This window comes from Etheostoma spectabile, chromosome 6, assembly GCF_008692095.1.
Source record: "Etheostoma spectabile isolate EspeVRDwgs_2016 chromosome 6, UIUC_Espe_1.0, whole genome shotgun sequence".
NCBI lineage: Eukaryota > Metazoa > Chordata > Actinopteri > Perciformes > Percidae > Etheostoma > Etheostoma spectabile.
The window spans coordinates 1,444,804-1,457,108 of NC_045738.1; the positions used below are offsets into that span (position 1 = coordinate 1,444,804).

At 40.1% G+C, this 12,305-nt stretch overlaps 1 protein-coding gene and 1 long non-coding RNA gene across 2 annotated transcripts in view; one reads left to right on the plus strand and one right to left on the minus strand.

The window, feature by feature from the left end:
• The window catches only part of LOC116690738 (exostosin-1a), a 40,264-nt gene that overhangs the window by 17,959 nt on the left and 10,000 nt on the right, over window positions 1-12,305 (plus strand). The window contains exons 2-3 of the mRNA XM_032517901.1: window positions 7,944-8,037; window positions 11,910-12,017. Of these exons, the coding sequence (XP_032373792.1) occupies window positions 7,944-8,037; window positions 11,910-12,017 (202 nt within the window). The remainder of the gene's footprint in view (window positions 1-7,943; window positions 8,038-11,909; window positions 12,018-12,305) is intronic.
• Window positions 84-12,305, minus strand: part of LOC116690762 (uncharacterized) — a 14,510-nt gene continuing 2,288 nt past the window's right edge. The window contains exons 2-3 of the long non-coding RNA XR_004332360.1: window positions 6,162-6,166; window positions 84-206 (exon numbers count right to left, since the gene is read on the minus strand). This is a non-coding gene — a long non-coding RNA (uncharacterized LOC116690762). The remainder of the gene's footprint in view (window positions 207-6,161; window positions 6,167-12,305) is intronic.

Below are 12,305 nucleotides of genomic sequence, written 5' to 3' on the forward strand. Positions count from 1 at the left end.
TAAGTACAGGTGCGGAAAAGGGTCAAAATAGAAGCCTAGCCCCAAGAAGCTGTAGATTCTAGGGATTTTACAACAGCTAGGCACAACGCAAACCTGAGTCAAATGTAAAATAAATTAATAAATGGCGGCATGCAATTAAAAAAATTAACGCATTATGCTCGGCCCTTAATCACATCGCGATGAAGGCGTTAATGCTGACAGCCCTACTTGAAATGTATACAATGAAATCAGCGCCTGAAGATTCAGGTGGTTTTGTAACCAATTCCAAGCCGAAAGAGCAGCATACTTAAATTCAAATTTGTAAATTTTACCCAGTTCAGTACTGACTTTAGGGAAAGTTAGAGGAAAAATATCCTGGGAGGGAAGACCGTAACTTCCCATACTTTTTTGAAGGATGTAGGCAGGGAGAAAGCAGTTGGAGAACAGCCTTATTAATAAGAATATGCTGGTGGTTAAGTCTACGTTTAGACAAGGCCGACCATCCAGCCCGAGCATACAAAGAACAATGTGGAGTAAGGGACTTGAGATTTGTGATAAATCTCAGTGCTCCATGGTAGACAGTATCCAGCATGCTTTTGTACAACTTAGCCATAGTACAGGGTATGATGCTGAAGTTGTGCTGTATTTTCCATAAACCTGATTGAAAATCTGATAAAATATTGTTAGTAGTTAAAAACTCTAACCAATGTGATTTTGTCTGTGTCAGTGGAGAGATTAAAAAGTTCAGGCTATAAAAACATTAAGGACTACACCATATTACTCAGGCTTACTATCCGGTTTGGGAATACATGAGATGAAGTAAATGTATAACCCTTTACAATTATTCACAGCTGTTGCCAAAGTTTCTCCCTGGTTGCTGCAGTCAAATAATTTGACCTGAACTGAATCTTTCATTTTTATGTTGCCTGTATTTTCACGTCAGCCTTGTCATTCCATCGCTAATGGCTGTTCCATTAACAAGAGTCATTTCATTATCTCCAACACTCCCTTCTTCTGGTTTTCGGTATCCGGAGAGAGCACTTTAAAGCCTCCTTCCCATCAACCTCATCAAGCTGACGGAAGTGCTGATGAAAATCCCCCTGAGATGTGGGCAGCTTCTTCCAAATTCTTAAAAGATTTGTTGAAATTCAGCAGCTCCTTTATCACACAAACATTTTCTGGATGGATGTTGATCCATCTGTTGGTCAGCATTGTTGCGCTTACTGGAACAAATTCAAGGGGGTGTATGCCTCCATTTTGAGGAGGGACATTTGTAGAGAGAAAAGGTTTTTGGTTCTACTGTTGAGAGAGGGCTTAAGATGGATGGAGACAGAAGGTGAATAAGAAAAAGAAGTGTGACATAAGATTCAAAGCATAGTAATGAGGTGATTTAACCTGGGGTCTTGTAGAACTGTGCTAGAACTTGAGACCTCCCTCTGTGGGTCTGTAAATGTTTTATAAAGCTTTCTTTGAACTCATTAACCAGAAGAAGATGAGTGAGCCGAAGTTGCCCTGGGGAAATAAGCAAGGGCTTCGTTTTTCAGAAAGTCAAACATCTTGGCTCTATTAACTCAGGGTGGAGCAGGTAGTGCCTTTAAATCCCATTAAAGGTGCAGTGGGTAGAAAGCAAAATGCCAGGATCTGAAGTAGAGTGAGACCTCTTCCTGCAGCTTTCTCCTCTCTGTCGTACAGGTATATGCATGCACAGAAAAGCCAATAGAAATTACCTGTGATTGGCCAAAGTCTAGATTTTCTACAGCTTGAAAACGGAGCCATGGGGAAATGCAGAAGTCTTGTTTTCTTTCAGACCACTTTTCAGACACAGACCAAATTATTATGGAATTTTTGCCCCTACAACGCCCCAAAAAAATTGATTACCACAGTTCTCACACCATTGGAAATGTTTCCCCTTTTCTTATAAAGTTTAACAACCATGCACTTCTATCTGTTTATGTGTACTGAAAACAAACACATGCAGTGATTTATGTGCAATTAGTACACTTATTGCCACTCATGGTTACAAATAGAGCTCAGAGAAATTAAGCAGTTCCATTTTCTCCATGTTCAACTGCCTCTGATTTAGTTTGCCTTTTGCTTAAGGCAAGTTGCAGTGACACTCTTGTAGTTATTCTGGCCACTAAAATGTGTGTCTTCATCTCTTAAAGTTTTTAGGTATTAGTTGTTGCATTGTTGGAATAGGTATTACAGTTCAGGCTGTTCTTATGAACCATACGTACATAGCTACAAAAAGTAAAGCAATGGAATTCATATGTATTCAACGTGTTTTTTGCCGTATGAACCACATTAGCTGCTGCTGTATAAGAAAGCTGGGGGCCGCATAGGAAGGAGGACGGGGTAGATGGTGTGCATAGATTTTTGTACACACACACACACACACACACACACACACACACACACACACACACACAGTGCGTCTCAATATCTTTGTGGGGACCCGTCATCTATAGCCCCTTATCCTAACCTTACCATCACAACTAAATGCCTAACCTTAGCTCTTTCCTCACCCTAACGTAATTCTAACACTAATCCTAAAACCAAGTCTTAACCCTCAAACAGCCCTTTAAAGTTGTGGGGTCCAGCCCACGAAGCTGTCCGGACTTGACAAGTATACTATTTCCCCGTTTGTGGACCCTCAAATGTAGTTAAATGAGAACACACACACACACACACACACACACACACACACACACACACACACACACACACACCACACAACACACACACACACACCCACACACACACACACACACACACACACACACACACACACACACACACACTCACTTTCCACAGAGGTTTCTATACCAGAGGCCAGTCTGCTTTCTAATATTCATCTTGATGGCTAATTAACCTCATGGAACATGAGTTTGAGGGTTGCTCATTAACCCTACATTAAAATCAGCTCTTAGAGATCAAAACAGTCATTAAATTTCTTTGCTCATGCCTGAAAACACATTGTATGGTTTTCATTTTTACATATGCAGGTCTAATGCAGGTCTTCCAAAAAAGAGTGTATTTTGTTTGTATTTGATGTCATTTTTTTTTTGGCAGCATGAGTTAAAGATGCTAGCATCCCCTCCTTGGGCCTGTCACTATGTGTGTACATGTCTACCCCTTGGTGCGCTGTCGTGTCAGGGGAAAGAAAGCAGCTGTGTCTAAGAGGGTCTGGCGGTGTCTTGAACTATTGAAGTTGCTCTGATGTGTGTCAAGATCAAAATAAGGCTTTATGCGCATGTTTGTGTGACATTCTTTGCCATGGGTGGCTCTGGCTGTGTGGGGCTTTTTAATAGGAAGCAGAAAATGAGATCTGAAGTTACTACAGGAAGGGTGAAGGGCGAGAGAGCAGGATAGTACTAGAGCTGCCATCATTTTCCCCTCTGAAGCTCATGTTTGGGAATTCCCAGTTGTTGAGGAGATCATTTAAAAAGCATAATGTTTAACTCAACTAATGTACTTAGTTACACATAAAGGCACATGCAAAAAGTTAGATCACAGCTGAGCTTTCATAGAGGGTAGTCTTTTGATGATGATTGACAGCATGGGGTTGGATTACATGCAATTTTTCCATTAATTAGTCCAGTTTACTGTATAATGTCAATTTTGGCAAATCAATGTTTTCTTCTATTCGTTTGAGCTTCTTCAAGTATCCTCATCCTGGTGTATGTTTTGTTTTGATCATGATTTAGTAAAGTTACATCGTCATTCTTTTATCTTATCATTCTTATACCATTAGTTAGAATCCCTCTTGTTGTGAGGTAATTTGTAACATTTGTGAAAACGAATACAAGGAAATGCAATGTTCTGAATAAATATATCCATTCTTCATTTACTTTGCGTGTCAGGGCTCAGGACAAGATGTTCTAAGAACAAGATGAAAGTGTGTAATGTGTGTAATAACTAACAGAGTGAAAAATGTAATTTCCCCTTGCGGGATTAATAAAGTATCACTTAAACTTAATCTAATTGGATGAGTTAAATAAAATGGAGCCATAGTCCATGGTGGACACGCTATCCCAGCACAGAAGACCTACACGAGCGCTGAGGCCTGTCAAAAAGCAGCTGAAGCAGTGCCTCCTTTGGTTGCAGTCCTCTCTATGAGTGGTCATGTTGTAAATGTGTGTGGTCCACACAGATTATGGGAGACAAACACTTTGGCTGTTCTTCGGAATCTCCTCAGGCACTTAACAGAGTGAGCCATGCATTCTCTCTTTCACGCCATCCTTTCTTGTTGCTAGGAGACTGGTTTTTATTTTTATTTTTTTTGACCCAACTCACTTCTTGTCATCCTTTTCTCTTTCTGTGATTCATACTTTGTCCCTTTCCAGCAGCATTAATGAGTGCCATTTAATTATATCCATGAATGAATAGGTTTACGGTACATAAAAATCATATAACAGTAGCTCTCACACAGCATCAAAAGAAAAGGTGATGGTTTACATTTTACTGTTGGGTCTTTTCTCTTTTTTTCCAATGAGAGATCTAGAAAATTGAATACCAAAATAGACTTTTTATTATTGATCTGATTTGTGGTGTTGACGGGATGATGCACACAACAGTACACTTAGTTATTACTCACTCAAACCTTCTCCTGTAGATTTGCTTTTAAATGAGAATGTGGTTCTCACCATATACCACCATGTCAGTTGAAACTAATGTTGCAATTTATAGCAAACAAGTCACAGTGAGTCATCCTCCATGTTTTCATCATGGCCATATCTAAGCATTGAGGAAGCATAATGTTCATGACAAAGGCATTATGCCACAATGCTAAAATGTCATAGAAATATCTCCAATTCTATGAGTAATGTCATGCGTAGCCCCTCTAATAGACTTACCCTTAAATATGTATCTCCTCTTTGATATGTGTTCCAACTGAGAGTGACTTGCGGAGGGTGCATGGAAAGAGTTTCTCTTGCTTGCTATAGAGATATTTTGGACAAGTCTGTGAGCAGTAACAATTGATAATATTGTTGTTGGAATACGTTTTGGGGTCTTGCCTTTCCTGAACGATACCCTCTTCTTCCAGTCACTGTCTCCAGTCAACACGGTATGAGAATGACTTTCTTATGTCACTGGAAAATAGACTCCTAAAAGCTGTTACCCCTCTAAAACACAGAGGACATTAGAGTTATTTTTTCACTTGTCTTGATGTGTCTTTCTCCCTCACTCTTGCACTTACAAACACATACAGCGTTTGCATAAAGCGTAAATAACAGAGCACATAAAAATAAAAGAGTCGCATAAAAGAGCCATCATTTCTAAAATATGGTAGTTTCTAACCAAGAGTAATTTCATGGTCAGGACATGTCAACAGTGTGGTCACTCTGTTTGAACAGTTATTTGAGGTTAAATCCTTAGTGAATGTGTCCACTACTTACACTCTCTAGGGCTGAAGCTGCTGTAGTGCACAGCTGTACAGTAGGATACATTGTTGCTGTTTGAATGATCTAAATTTCTTGAGGTGAGATTGAGATGATACATTTATTTATTCATGATAATGTGCGTAAATACCCTTTTTTTCATGGCAATAATGATGCTATAGTGGATTTTTTAAAGCTTGTTGGACAGTAGTTACTCCATATTAGTCCTGTAGTTTTAATAATAATTTTAATAAAGTAAGTTTATTGCAGTATTTTGCACTATATTGTTATAGGGAGGTGGCAAAAAATAATATTCAAGCTCAATGATGTGATTATTTAGGGATGACCAATCTGCTACTGTGAGACTGCTCGCCAGCAGCCATCTGCATGTTATGGGAAATATGGGACTCGGCAGGATTTACCTCTTATCATGTCGAGCGGATGTTGCTGTGACTAACTCCACTGACATCTATTGATATCTATTCTGATTCCTTTCCAGTGAGACCGATCTGTTGAACACCTACGTGCATGTGCACTTTTCAAATCTGGGGAAAAAATAAAACAGAAAATGCACACAAAGACAGGAGTTGGGTTCATGTTGAAGATATTTTTTAACACTCATCCTTAACATTTCCACTGACATGTGGTAGCATACTGAGAGACTGCTCCTCCCCACAGGCAGCCATCTGGAAGAGTAAAGAAGAATGGAGGTATGCAGGGAGAGAAACATCTGCTCTCTTCTGAGTTTGCACTGTCAGGGATGGATGGGAGATTTACACCCAGCCAGGCCCAGATATGGACCTATACTTTTGTTTTTACAGGCTTGAAAAACGGTCATTTATTACGTGCCTCTGGCTGGATTATTTGTTTGTCAGCCTTAATGATAGTTTGTCGTATCTTTGATGGAGTCAGACTGGTTAATCAAATCGTTGTTTCATAATGGATGCACAGACCAGAGCAGCATCTGTGATGTTACTTAGCCTTTAGTCTTTTTTTATTTTAACCTACGGATATGTGCATTGTGGATAATGGATCGCTGTGTACATTACATTGTATTACTAAAGATGGCAGCAAGCTTAACTTTAGCTGTTATGCTTTTTATGGCTGTTAATCTCTAAAGTCACTGTAGCGGCTGATTGTTGTAAACGGTATCTAAAGTGGGTTTATCCAAATAGAACACCACCGTTAATTAAACAAAAACTGCATTTGATATTTTACATTTTTTCATTTGTGACCGCCATACTGTATAATGTAGAAGAACAAGAGAACCAGACTTTGTGTTTGTTTTAATTCATGCATATAATAATAATAATAATAATAATAATAATAATAATGCATAACTGCTATTTATGTAAAAGCTATTGAGAACTTGATTTCCAGCTGGCTTGGCATCCTGTGGCCTCTGCTGAATGAAAGGAGGTATAGATGGAACCACTTGTTAGCAGATGAATAAAATACTTCTACTTTCAATATGGAACATGGAAGTACAGTAAAGACAGCTCTATAGTTCATGCATGCTTTTCAACCATGGTTAAATTAATTGGAAGATGGCCCAGAAATTATGAACGGGAATCAATTGTGTCTTATGTCTTTATGTATATTCCTCTATATCATATATTTACATCGCTGTGGCTTGTTTGTCTGCAGTACTCCCTAAGATATTGGGGTTAAGAGGGACCTTCTCTTCATTGCTACATAAATGACTTGGATCATTGAAAAAACAGACAAGTATATAATGTCCGACAATTTTTTGGGATACATTTTACTTGAATGTGTACATGTTACTTAAAATGTGTTTCAGATTGATGCACAATGGCATAACATGGAAAGTACTTATAGTGTACTAAGGGGGAACTACATCTAAATTGGTGTTCACTGCCATGAAGCAGTACACTTAGAGACACAGCCTAACCATAATAAACCTAGATCCAATAAAGGAGAGTGTAGGAAAATAGCCCCAGGCGCGCACACACTATGCGTACACAAATTATCACTCACCTTTACATCCATATTTGCATTTTTGTGCAAATGTGGTCACGCATTGTTTGAAATACAAGCACACATTTGCATGAATACCCTAATAAATAATATGTGCACACTTTCACTTTCAGTTTTCAGTTCAATCTAATGAAACCCGGTCCAATGTAGGACAACCAGGCAACATAGAAATGCACACTCTTTCACACTCTCACATTCACACATGTAATATTGACTGAAGGAATTCCAAGCAGCTCCTTAATCCAAGCAAGTGCTGACTGAGGCTTAGATTGGATGGGGGGATAGATGTTGAGATGAGCAGGTGAGAGGGCAAGGGGTTTAAGATTGGGTGGGGAGAAGGGAAGAGAGAGTAGTCAAGATCAAAGTATGGGATTTTTCCTGAAAGTACTTGTGTTTTCCAGGTATTCCATTGTTAAAAAGAGGTACCTTTTCTGTTCTGTGCTCTGCTGCTGCACTGAGACAGTTTCAGGAAACGTGGGCCTGAGTAAACTAATGCACTGGTGGAAGGACACTGCTAGTATACTGTATATTTGAGTACAATTTCTTAGTTGCCAATGTCTTCCCATCTTTGCTATCATCCTACAGGTATGACTACAGAGAGATGCTGTACAACTCGACGTTCTGTCTGGTACCTCGAGGACGACGGCTGGGTTCTTTTCGCTTTTTAGAGGCTTTGCAGGTCAGTGACACACAGATGCGACTCATCACTGCCAGGCTCAGCTGTTGGTAAATCAGAATCACAGTAGGTGCATTATGGTGACTCAGAAGATGCTTACAATGTATCTGCTACTCTCTCTATCCCATCTTTCCTGTTGCTTGGTATGAACTAGTCTCGCATTGCCAGACTTCTCTCCACAGCGCTGTGGCGTAAGGTCCATTTACACCACAGATGCATGCTAGGATAGGAGACACAAATGCTTGGGTTGTTTACCTTTCTTTAAGACAAAAGCAATCGTCTTGGTCGACGGTGGCTCTGCTCTGCAAAATTTTGTTTTGGTGGAATATTCGCACACCATATACAATAAGAAATGAAGTTATTGTAATATTGTAATCATGTGATTTGAATTAACTGGATACATCAGCGTGTGCTCTTCGTCCATGGCAATCCCACCAATGTGTCCCGAAATGTCCCAGGTATATAGTAAATGCCGTATTCTATGGAAGGCTTTATGGAAGTTGTTCACTGAAATACACAAGCAGCCCAGCCTAATTCCACAATCCAAATTTTTTAATCAAAACTTTCCATTTTCAGGGTGTAACACTAGGTTGCTAGTTTGACGTTGTTCTCGTCTTTTTGCCCGTAGCAAAGGAATTTTAACACACAGATAGCAGCAGGGGAGGTGCAAAGCTTGTCAGGCTTATCCTGGCAATGTGTGACTGTGTGTGTACTGAGTCTGTCTCAAACATTTTGAAGAATTTGCTGCAAGATTTGGACCCGAATCAAAGTCTGACCCACATAGATCCTTATGCTTAAAGTTCTTTAGTTTTGATGGACTTTATTTTGAAGTGTCTATATCAGTAAGGTACTTTTTGGCAATTTGGGTTGGCGACTAAACACAATGACCAAACACAAGCTGCTCTGACCTGAAGTTGGGGTCACCAAACAATAAAGCCATTAATAGTGTGGGGAGAATGGAAAGAGTGATGTACTGAGTTACTTCCAGTAGCTCTCTCACCCACGTCACTTTGTTAATGTGCAGCCAGTGTTGCCACAGCTGCCTCTGACTCAGTGTCTTCACTGCTGGGTCTGTCATATTTTCTCTCTCTCGATTGTTTTCCTTTTTGAGTTTCTTCATGCACCTCCTTGAGTCATCCTCTCCTCTAACATTACACTTAAGCCAAAATTTTACTGTGCACGAGGGTTCGCATGACATATGTTGTCATAGGGTGGTGTGCGCGTAGGCTTTGTGCGGATGTCCGTTTTTGTGACTGCACGGACATGCCTGGGCAGCCATTTCCCTACTTACTGGTAGCATAGTGATCTACTCTGTATGTGTGGAACACTTTCTCCACGTGGATAGTGTGAACAGACTTAATATGCACCTGTGGGGTCCGCTGCTGTCTGTGTACCCATTCCTTGTGGAGTATAACCAATCCTTTTTCGGCCTGCTCACTTGAGATGATATTAATAATAATAATAATAATAATAATAATAATAATAATAATAATAATAATAATAATAATAATAAATTGAATTTATATAGTGCTTTTCACAAACTCAAAGCACTAGTGTGCAGAGATGTTGAAGCTTCTTTAGTGATTTAGTCTAAGACCATAGTTCTAGTCTAAGAATGGGTTTATTTAAATGAACATTCTTTAATGCTTTAAAACAAAATCTGCTTTATTAGTGAGTTCATCTCAATGCAGGCTAATGTAGGTGAATGATCCAGTAAGCAAGATGTCAACACAAAACAGTAAACGACCATACCACAAATGAGTATCTGCTATTTATGATCAGAACAAGTATCATAAATCACTGGTGTGTTGAATTTGACATCTATCATCGAAGTTGCAGGACATTTTGAGACAAATTTATTTAGGCAATGATTGTTAACACCAGTGAAAAGCATATGTATATAGGTGTGTGTGTGTGTGTGTGTGTGTGTTGTTGGTTGTGTGTGTGTGTGTGTGTGTGTGTGTGTGTGTGTGTGTGTGTGATAGAGAGAGAGAGAGACGATTGGAGATGCCTCTGTGTAAAATTAGATTTTTAGATTAGATTTTTTCTTCCAGTGCAGTGACTTACATTGTGCAACATTGGATAAAGGTCATATTTTGTCGTTAGAAAATCAAAAGCAACCAAAGTCATGGTGTTACTTTCTTTTGTGTGAGTTATGTTTAGTGCCAAGTACTATAAGTTGTGTAGTTCTGGGGAAACAGTGGAGAAAAAGAAGAAGAGAGAGATTTTTGAGCGAATAGGCTGGAATGGGGAGTTAATTGCACCACTGGGGAGCCAGGAGTGAGGCAAAGTTAGACAGTGGACTGATGACCAGGTCGACACAGGAAGAGAAAGCCGTGCAGCTGCAGTTGAGGTAACCATGCAGATGTTGGCTAGAGAGTAGGGCTGGACCACGGCCTTGAGGTATTGGTGTAGTGTGTCTTTTCATTCACAGCCGCATGCAGTATGCAGGAGCACAGTAGTAGGGCAGGCGGACGCATGAGAATGTGGGTGCTGTATTAGTTACATTGAGTATTCTAACAGGTAAGATAGGAAGCATTGCAGTAGTGGAGAGCTGAGATTGAACTAGTGCTTGGATGGAGGGGAGGGATTGACTGATTTGGCAGATGATGTAGAGCGCAATCTGGCAGGATCAGGTTGTGCATCGCAGATGCCATAACAAGCAGGACAGTCACATGTTGTGCATGTGTGTTTGCAAAATGTAGGGAGTTCAAAGGTGTGTGTGTGTGTGTGTGTGTGTGTGTGTGTGTGTGTGTGTGTGTGTGTGTGTGTGTGTGTGTGTGTGTGTGTGTGTGTGTGTGTGTGTGTGTGTGTGTGTGTGTGTGTGTGTGTGTGTGTGTGTGTGTGTGTTTTGAGAGGATTGTGCTACAGGAGGCTCTAGTTGATTAGTCTGTGAGAGCAGATAGGTAGGGAAAGAATGGCAGCGTTTCAGCAGATTGCTGTCTTTGCTAATGACACCGAGGAGATTACACGAGCACTGCAGCACTCTGAGGCCGGAGCGTTAGTGACTGGACGTGCACGTGTAGTGAGTGACCATGGCCAGGGGGTGAATAGTTCCCCGCTTAACAGATTATAGTGCCGGTCACTGCAGGCAGGGCGCCATGGCAGCGCAAACATGCACTTACGTTTTGCACACACCCACAAACGAGTGATTGGATTCACATGGACATTTACAAACATGGTTACACACTACAATGCAATTGCATTAATCTCAGACACGGGTTTAATGTTTAAGTAAGTTTTTAAATATCTTCCTTTCCACTGAACATAAAGATCGTTTTTATGAAGCCACACTGCCTAGTCACTTTGAGAGTTAGTCATCGAGGTACTGCAGCAGTTCTGTACTTAATGAAAAGATGTTGGAAGATATGTTGCCTCTATTGGTTAAAATGCCTGATTTGATTGCTTGGGAAATGAACCCTGTACAGCAATAACATGGGTTTGCAGATCATAAGCCATTTAGTAATATGCTTCAGTTTTTCTTCTCTCCAGTCTGTCTTTTTTATTATTGCTCATAGCAATACAACCTACAGTATACCACAAGGGTGATGTCTGGTTGTTCCCTTTGAATATAAATATTTCAAGACTAACGTCACACGGGACGTGACACTGGCAAACAGATGATGCTCCTATCCCATCTTATCCACACCACTGATTTAATACATGAATTTATTAATGTTTTATTTCTAGTTGATATATGTCTGCATTTTAATCTGTTGTGAGCATCGCAGGGTCTACAAAGCAGTTTTTAAGACAATTGATCTTATTACCTAGTGTGTGTGTGTGTGTGTGTGTGTGTGTGTGTGTGTGTGTGTGTGTGTGTGTGTGTCTCTGGATGATAATGATGATGATGATGATGTGTATTACTCTTACAGGCAGCTTGTGTGCCAGTGATGCTAAGTAATGGCTGGGAGCTGCCCTTCTCAGAAATCATTGACTGGAATACGGCCGCCGTGATTGGGGATGAAAGGCTGCTGTTACAGGTAGGTACATCTGCTCCTCCGGTAGAAACTTAAAGGTATTCTAAACTGTAGTCAACACTGCTGAAAGAAAGAAAGAAAGAAAGAATATCTGTGCATTGCTGTTGCATTCACAATGTTCTTCAGGATAACAATGTTTGTGACCACCAGAAGGATTTTATCTTGATCTATAAACAAGAATTAGCAACCCAATGGCAGTATGCAGGTATTCTTTAATTTTTATTCCAGTTTGCATTGTTACCACCCAGCACATAACAGAGACCACTGTCTCCTAAAGCTACTATAAGCTGA